General features: G+C 35.7%; 1 protein-coding gene across 2 annotated transcripts in view; it reads right to left on the bottom strand.

The window, feature by feature from the left end:
- Positions 1–247: 247 nt before the first annotated feature.
- The window catches only part of LOC110027472 (probable importin subunit beta-4), a 43998-nt gene continuing 35213 nt past the window's right edge, over positions 248–9032 (bottom strand). For both annotated transcript variants that reach the window (XM_020728916.1, XM_020728917.1), the window contains exons 12-20: positions 2637–2677; positions 2422–2452; positions 2197–2319; positions 1905–2122; positions 1660–1755; positions 1440–1552; positions 1139–1274; positions 713–817; positions 248–624 (exon numbers count right to left, since the gene is read on the bottom strand). In XM_020728916.1, coding sequence (XP_020584575.1) covers positions 424–624; positions 713–817; positions 1139–1274; positions 1440–1552; positions 1660–1755; positions 1905–2122; positions 2197–2319; positions 2422–2452; positions 2637–2677 — 1064 coding nt within the window. In that variant the 3' untranslated portion in view covers positions 248–423. The remainder of the gene's footprint in view (positions 625–712; positions 818–1138; positions 1275–1439; positions 1553–1659; positions 1756–1904; positions 2123–2196; positions 2320–2421; positions 2453–2636; positions 2678–9032) is intronic.

The following is a 9032-nucleotide window of genomic DNA, read 5'->3' as shown; positions in this document are numbered from 1 at the left end:
CTGCTCTGATACCACTTGTCACCTCCCAAAAGAGCCATTAAGGGTGGTGGGCAGCCCAGGACTTAAATACTGTTTTTCGGCCCTACACCTAGCCGATGTGAGACTATTTGTCCGTGACAGCCTGCTCACATTATACTTCTTGTATAAAGTTATTCGCAGGAAACAAAGTTCTGCAGCTCAAGAGTCAGAAATTTGTTCTACCAATTTAGCACAAAACCTTTTCACTAAAAATGATATATCTTGCACTTACAATGTTTACAAATCATACAATGAATGGAAGGAAGAAGAGAAGAATCCACTTCTTCCGTTTTTTCTCAATACAAGCAATTATATGCCCAAGACAACAAATTAAATAACATATTTCATAAACAAAAAACACAAAAATATGCTGATATATATATAATCAACAAAAAAATAGGCAACTTAACTTAAATTTGCTAAGGCAGCCAATGAATTAGCATGGACAGGCGAAAGAGAACCAAGTATAGGTTGCATTTGATGGCCGTATGCTGAAATTAAGTGGGACAAAGCTATTCCAATTTGAGATTTGACATCGTCCCTCTCAAATGGGGACATTGCAACTTGAGCAAAAACGTTAACCACCTCTGGAACTAAAGGAAGGATCTGCTTCATTAGAAGAAAGTTTTGAGCTTTGAAAGTGGCATAAAGATCTTAAATTCCTGAAATTACAAAAAAGGACACTTGGTACCACCTGCGGGTTTGACGACAAAATCAAATTGCATATGCAACTGTATACTGCCATTGATTCCTCGCGGTCTTCCTTCAATGGCAATGCTTTAAGAAATACAGGTAGAACCTGGAAACAGAATTTGCATTAAGAAAAGCAGAGAAAACTTGATCCATAGAGCATAAAAATTGTGCAACTGTAAAACAAGGGAAATTTACATATTTGCATATCGTACACATTAACTTTCATATTTACATACATAAGACTTTAGTGTTTTAAACCTATGCATCAAAAAGTGTACTTCAGTTTTAAAAAGTTATAATAATGCTATTTTTGATGTGATATTAAACATTTGAGTGCCGTGTGTAAAAATGAGATTTTAGGTCTGAGAAATGTAAATACATAACAATTGTGTGCTATGTATGTAAATGCCCAAAATAAAATGTTAACCTGGTCAAGAGGAATAGACTGAGGCTGTGCCATTATCATCCTTGCGATAGCGCCGGCAGCATTATCTCTGACAGCATCGTCTGGTTCTGATGCACCAAATAAAGGGTATAGACCACGAAGAATATCACTGTAGTATCTGGGTTGGTATTAAGTAAACACAACAGTGATACTACATAGTGATGCAAAAGACCATAATCACACAAAGCTAATGAAAAAAGCATGAATGATAAAATAGCACTGAGTAATTAAACCGTTAGAAATATACACATCAAGAAAAGATTGAAATATAATGAGAGGATACTTTAGTGCGGAAATGCCACCACTTTTGCATATTTCACCAACACAAAATGCAGCATTTCTCCTATTAGTTGCTTCTGAGGATGAGAGTTCCTTCAGCGCCAAAGGCATCACCCTCTAAGAAATCACCAAGTTTATAGAAAAGTCATGAAAAATCCATAAATTGGTTAAAGGAAAAGCACAAAAATTATTCAAATGTAAGAGATATTAGAACAAAATCTTACATCAATATAACTGGAAAAAGGAGCCCCCATTTCTTGAGCAACTTCAGCGAGACAAGCAACCACCATGGTCCGATCTTGAGGAGGCCGCGGAACTTTCTGGAGTGGTGTTTCACATTATTGAGTATCAATAAAATTGGTTTACAAAAAATCACAAGATAGCAAGAAAATAAAATTTTGCTACTTCTTAAACGTTTCCAATGGCAGCTACTACTTGAGATGGAGGGTAATTATGGAAATAATCTTACCGCATATCTCATTAAAGGATCAAAAAACTCGGCAAAAACTGGTTCAAAATTAGAGCCCATAGCTTTAGCAAAAGCAGGAAGAAGATCTGACACAGCATCCATGAGCACTTCATCATGATTAACTTCGCCATCCTCATTATCAGAATCAGAGCCTACTTGTTGACAGCATGAATCTTCACGAAGTAATATAAGAGTTGCTTCTGCAAGTCTAGGCATATCTGAAACAATTTGCTTCTCAATATTATTCACATTGGGTTAAAATGTCAGTGAAGCACAGGTTTGGTTGTCTTACAAGAATTTATGGCCATATAACTATAGTCCTTCATGATTTCAGCCACACTCATGCACGCTTGAGCAACAACTTCTTTGTCATCATCTTCTGTCATCGTTTTGATGTAGGTATTCAACACAGTATCTGGAATCAACATTAAAAAAGACAAGATCATTTTTATTGACAAACGGGATTTTGGTGGGAAAATTAAAAAGAAACTTTCAGAAGAGGCCAATAGAATACTACCAAAAATTTCCTTCTTTTTATCTGCAACATCCTATGATAAAAAACAAAATTGTCATATAATTATTGCAATGGGGTTCTCTAGGAACATATTAAACGTAAAAGATGAGAAGAATAAGTGAAATTGTGAATAATGGCATTGAAACAGATCTGGAATTGCTGATTACACCCATAAAATTTTTACAAAAGGTAAGGAAAACTAGTCGACATGCACTTACAATGTGTTCAGCTGGAATTGCCTGCACTGCTGCCAAAACATCTGCAACAAAATCCAGTTTTCTAAATAAGAACTAATTTAAAAAAAAGACCATATTGTGCATTCAGACGTTAATTGAAGTAATATTCTGTTAGTCAGAAAACATGAAAATTTTAAATTCAGAGAAGTTCAATGCTCATGTGTCGAGAGAACAAGTTATTGCATAGTGAAAAAAAAGTGGAAAAATATTAGAGGACTTATTCTTAATGATACAAAGAAGGGTATAAATACTCATTATAGGACTTATTGGTAAGAAAATAAATAAAAACAGAATACAGTAGGTAAGGAAAAGAAATAATAACAAATATAATGGACAACTAATCTCTCTAATTAAGGAGACAAAATAATTAGAGATTCCTAAAATCCCTCATATAATTTATAACCCTCTAAATATAGAGTTATAATAAATATAGAATATAATCATCATTATTTGCGTCATTATTTGCGAGAAATCATCATTATTTGCGAGACCTTTCAACACTCCACCTCAAGTTGGCATGAAGATGTCACTCATGACAAACTTGCTAACTAGATTCTCGTGTTGCACTTTGGAAAGACCTTTTGTTAGAATATCTTTTGTTTGGCTAGCAGTGGGTATGTAGGACATACATATCACACCACTCTAACCACTATCTATCTTCTCCTTGATGAAATGTTTGTCAACTTCTACATGTTTTGTTCTGTCATGTAGAACTGGATTATGAACTATATAGATTGCAGTCTTGTTGTCACAGTAAACTTTAATAGATGTTGGTATAGGAATCTTCAATTCTTCCTAAAATTTTTTTATCCATAATACTTCACAGAGACCATGGGCCACCGAGCGGAATTCTGCTTCAGCACTACTTCTTGCTACCACATTTTGTTTTTTTACTTTTCCAAGTAACCAGATCTTCGCCTACAAAGGTACAATAATCTGATGTGTATCTTCTATCATTTACGTCTCCTGCCCAATCTGCATCTATGTAGGCCTCTATTAGAAGATGTTCTCCCTTTTTGAACTAAAGTCCTTTTCCAGGAGTTCTTTTGAGATATCTCAAAATTCGGAATACAGCTTCGAAGTGAGTAGGTCCAGGTGAATGCATGAATTGACTCACAACACTTACTGCAAAGGCTATGTCAGGTCGAGTGTGAGCCAAATAGATTAGTCGCCCTACCAATCTTTGATAGCGTTCTTTGTTCATTACCTCATTAGTTGTCGTTGTTTTCAATTTTATATTAGGTTCTAATAGCTATCTGCTGCCTTGCGAGGAAATATCAAATTCGGCTTCAAGTTTCCTCTTCAGGTTGCTAATCTCAAGAGGATCATCCACTGTCATGATTATGTCATCTACATACACAATCACAATGGCTACTTTACCTTTTATCGAATGTTTGAAAAAAAGAGTGTGATCAGCTTGGCTTTGAGAGAATCCACGTCTCTTGATAACATCACCAAAACGCTCAAACCAAGCTCTAGGACACTGCTTTAACCCGTACAAGGACTTTTTTAATTTGCATACTTTACTTTCCCAAATTTTTTTTCAATTAAGTCCATATATACTTCTTCTCGCAATCCTCCATTTAAAAACACATTTATTACATCAAATTGATGAAGTGGTCAGCTGAACTTAACTGCAAGAGAAAAAAGTACTCTAAAAGAGTTAATTTTAGCAACAGAAACAAAAATCTCTTGGTAATCAATACCATGAGTTGAGTAAATCATTTTGCTACTAGTCTCGCTTTGTATCTCTCCACTCTTCCATCAACTATAAACATCACCGTGAACACCCATTTACACCCAACCGTCTTCTTGTCTTTACATAGATTAATGACTGTCCAGGTGTTATTTCTTTTAAGAGCATTTATTTCTTCCATCACAACTAATTTCCAACTTGGTTCACTTAATGCTTCATGAACAGTTCTTGGAACATGAATGTTAGAAATCCTAAACAAAAATGCTCTATGATTTTTTGATTGTTTTTCATATGACAAGTATTGTGTGATAGACTGTTTCATGCTTGTTCGGATTCCTTTTCTGAAAGCAATTGGAAGATCAAGATCAGAAGGAGTGAAAGTAGAGGGAAGATTAATCTGAGTTGTATGGTCATTATTCGACAAAGGTGATTGAATATCTGCTGAGGGAATAACTGGGGTTGTAGTAATTTTATGGAATTTCTTCTTAGTATAAACCTGCAGCTTATGTTGAAGATTATGATCCATTGGAAGTACTTCTCCCCCTGATCTCTGATAAGGTATCATCTGACAAAATAGAATTATGTGTTGCCCCTAGTTTCCATATCAGAATTAGTTAAAGGAATGGGTAAAGTTTCCCATAAATTATTTTCCTCAACTAAGTTCTCCCCCTGAAAAAAATTATTTTGAAAAAACGGGTGATCCTCGATAAACTTGACATTCATGCTCTCAAAAAAATTTCTTTTTTCAGGATTAAAGCATTGGTACCCACGTTTGTTGGAAGCATATCCAATAAAAACACATTTTTCGGCTTGGGGATCAAGTTTTGAGCGAAACACATTTGGGATATGCACATAGCAAACACATCTAAAGGCTTTTAAAGGGAGATCAGTTGTTATTTTATATGTGGAAAATTAATTTTTTAAGACTTGTAAAGGTGGTTTAAATTTCAAAACTTGAGATAACATTTTGTTTATTAAATAATAGGAGGTGAGGAGTGCATTACCCCCCAAAAATATTTAGGAACATTCATGGAAAACATAAATGCCCTGATAACTTCGAGTAAATGTCTATTTTTTCTTTCAACAATATCATTTTGTTGTGGTGTGTCACGACAAGTAGATTGATGCAGACTACAATTTTTCAAAATAAATGTTCTTAAATATTTGTTGAAATATTCAGTCTCATTATCCGTTCTTAGAATGTCAATTTTTGTTTGAAATTGATTTTCAATCATGTGAAATTTTTTTTTAAATTGTTGTTCAACTTCAGATTTCTTTTCCAATAAACACACCCAACAAACTCATGTATGATCATCAATAAATGTTACTAAACATTTTTTTCCAGAAAGTGTGTTAACTTTGGATGGGCCCCAAACATCACTATGCACTTAATAAAATGATTTTGAAACAGAATATGGTTTTATTGGAAATGAAACATGATGACTTTTAGATAAATTGCACGCTTCACAATGAAGTTTTGAACAATCAATACTTTTAAATAGTTTAGGAAATATAAATTTGAGATATGGAAAGCTAGGATGCCCTAATCATTTATGTCAAACATAACTTGATCATAGTCAAAGCTTGAACTAGTACTACCTAATCCATGAGTTGTTTTATTCGCAGAATCAGTTCTATCATAGTAGTACAACCCATTTATTTCTCTAGCAGTTCCACAGTTTTTATTTCTCTAGCAGTTCCAATCATCTTCTCCGAGTTCTGATCCTGAAAAACACAATTGGAATGAGAGAAAAAATGGAATAATCAGAATCTTTAAACACTTTGCTAACGAAAAGAAGATTACATGTAAGTTTTGGAACATGCAAGACAGATTTCAAAAAGGTTTTTTCTGAAATTTTAATATTTCTTTTTCCTGCAATAGGTGAACAACTGCCATCAACAATTCTGATTTTTTCGGAACCGGAACATGGATAATATGAATCAAATAATTGAGAACAGTTTGTCATATGATCAGAGGCTCCTAAATCAATAATCCAAGGAGTGGTACTTTCTAAAAAGGTAAAATGATTACAACCTGTTTGTGCTATAGAACCGATAGGCGCATGAGATGATGAGCAAGATTTCAGCAATTTAAGAAGATGACTTAATTGCTTTTTACTAAGTAGAGATGACTCAATCTCATTTGCGGTAAGTGTGCTATGTTCACCAGATTTTTTTCCCTTACCATTAAGTGGTTTACCATGCAATTTCCAACATTTTTTGTGAGTATGGCGTGGCTTTCCATAGTAGTCACAGTGTAGATTGTTTTTGTCTTCTACACGCTAGTTGTGAGAAGTCTTCCTGCTTACTTAAGCTTCAGGAATAGCCAGCGCTGATTCTTCCACGGACTCGATTGAGTATGCAGATCTCCTTACCTCCGCAAAAACTTCACCAATTGGAGGCAGAGGATTTCTTCCAATTATTTGGTCATGAACCTCATCATATTCAACGTTTAGACCTGTAAGAAATCTGAAGATTCGACCAGTGTCCACTATCTTCATGTACTGGTTGTCGTCATCGTTTGATTTACATTCATGATCATTGAATAAGTCCAGGTCCTGCCAAATTCGCTTAAGAGAATTGAAATATTTTGTCTCAGAATTCTCACCTTGACAAATTTCCCCAAGTCCTAGGGTCAACTCATACACTTGGGATTGATTTCCAAGATCAGAGTACATTTCTGAAACATTGTCCCAAATTACTTGGATGTAGAGTAACACAGATAATTTGCACTTATCTCTTCAGTCATGGAATGGAATTATGTCATTATCATTGAGTTTGCTGCATCCCAAATGACATAAGTTATGTCATTCACGTCAGACTGTTTATTATCACCTGTGATATAATCAATCTTTCCTCTTCCTCAGAGATACATGCGAACAGATTGTGACTATAAAAAAAAATTATCATCATTTAGTCGGATTGTAGTGATCTGAATGAGATGATTTTCAGAGGTATTTCTCTGAGATTCAAACTGAGATGGTTGAAAAGGCTGATTTGTCCTCGAAGTGATTTCTGACATTTTAAAAATGAAGTGAATTTACTCGAGCCCAAGATTTTATGTGAGCGGTACAGATCGAGCGAATGGTCGAGCCTTCGGAGAATTACCGAGCGGGATCGAGCTCTCAGCGAAGCGGCTTTTGCGAAATGAGATCGAAAGCAAGGGAAGCAGATGGCTTTTGCAGGCGAAGCAGACCGAGCAGGATCGAGCTCTCAAGGCAAAGAGACTTTCGCGAGACGGGATCAAGCGCACGGCTTTCGCAGGCGAAGCAGACGAGTCTTCAGAGAATTACCGAGCAATCGAGGGACGTTACATATCATCGAACATACACGCGATCGAGCGGTACAGGGTGTCGAACAGACAAACGAAGCAGAGGATAGATACAGTGGATCGAGCGGCAAGAGCCGATCGCACCGGGCGTCGAACAGTTCCACGAGATGGATCGAGGGGCAAGCGAACGTACCTCTGAGATTGAACAGGGCCAAGGATTCAAATACTACGTAGCTCTGATACCATGAAAAAATAGTGGAAAAATATTAGAGGGTTTATTCTTATTGATATAAAGAGGGGTATAAATACTCATTACATGACTTATTGGTAAGAAAAACAATAAAGACAGAATACAGTACGTAATGAAAAAAATAATAACAAATATAATAGACAGCTAATCTCTCTAATTAAGGAGACAAAATAAATAGAGATTCCTAAGATCCCTCATATAATTTATAACCCTCTAAATATAGAGTTATAATAAATATGGAATATAATCATCATTATTTGCAGGATCTTTCAACACATACGTTATGCAAACAACAAATGAAATCACTTACCTTACATCAAGCACTCCAATGATGGTTAAATAAACACGAAACAAAATACATGCTTAAAAAAAACAGTTGGTTCTAATAATTTTCATAACAGTTGGTTCTAATAATTTTCATCAAAAGAATGTATACAACAGATGGTATTACTCCCTTATGGACAATTCTATTGTTTTATTTGTAGATCATTTAGTGGGTAGTATATTAACTTGATAGTGCTCAAATCTACCAGGATAAATTTGTTAACCAAAACATAGCCAACATAGTCATCCTAGAATATTTGAAAGGTTGTTGGCGTTTAGAATGTGCATTCACCAAGTTTGTGAACAAGAAATGTAAGAAAAGAAGGTAAAATAAATATTTGTGGCATAAAGAAACCAAAAATATGAAGGCACCATATTAAAAGAAAATTAATTGAGTGGAGTTAGCCTGACGCAAGCATCCAAAGGCAGAGGCCAGGCAGTATCCCGCACGCAATATTTTCCTGCGACCGATAGCGACACCCTTTTCGTGCCTGGACCGAACTGATCCAGGTTTCTTATGATGTTCTAGAGTTTTCCAACCATTTTGGGTCACTCCTAGGTACCATATTATTATATATTTTCTAGTTGATATTTTAGATTTAATTTTTGCATGAGTTTGGATAGCTTTCGGTGTCTCTGTTTCCCCTTTTGAGGGTAGTATCCAAGAGTAGAGTGGTGCTCCGGCTATATCTCGCTTCTGAGATTGTGATTTATCTTTGCGCCAACCCTCCAACAACCCCTCCATCCCTTGTTGCAGCCGCCGTACAGTCATTCCAGTCACACCTACCACCCTCCGTCGATACCTACCTGCTCTCCAGTCCCCCCCCCTTATATTAG

The sequence above is a fragment of the Phalaenopsis equestris genome, unplaced genomic scaffold (assembly GCF_001263595.1).
Source record: "Phalaenopsis equestris unplaced genomic scaffold, ASM126359v1 Scaffold000428, whole genome shotgun sequence".
Classification (NCBI taxonomy): domain Eukaryota; kingdom Viridiplantae; phylum Streptophyta; class Magnoliopsida; order Asparagales; family Orchidaceae; genus Phalaenopsis; species Phalaenopsis equestris.
Note: the sequence above shows the minus strand (reverse complement) of the source record. Positions and strands in the feature narration are given on the sequence as shown.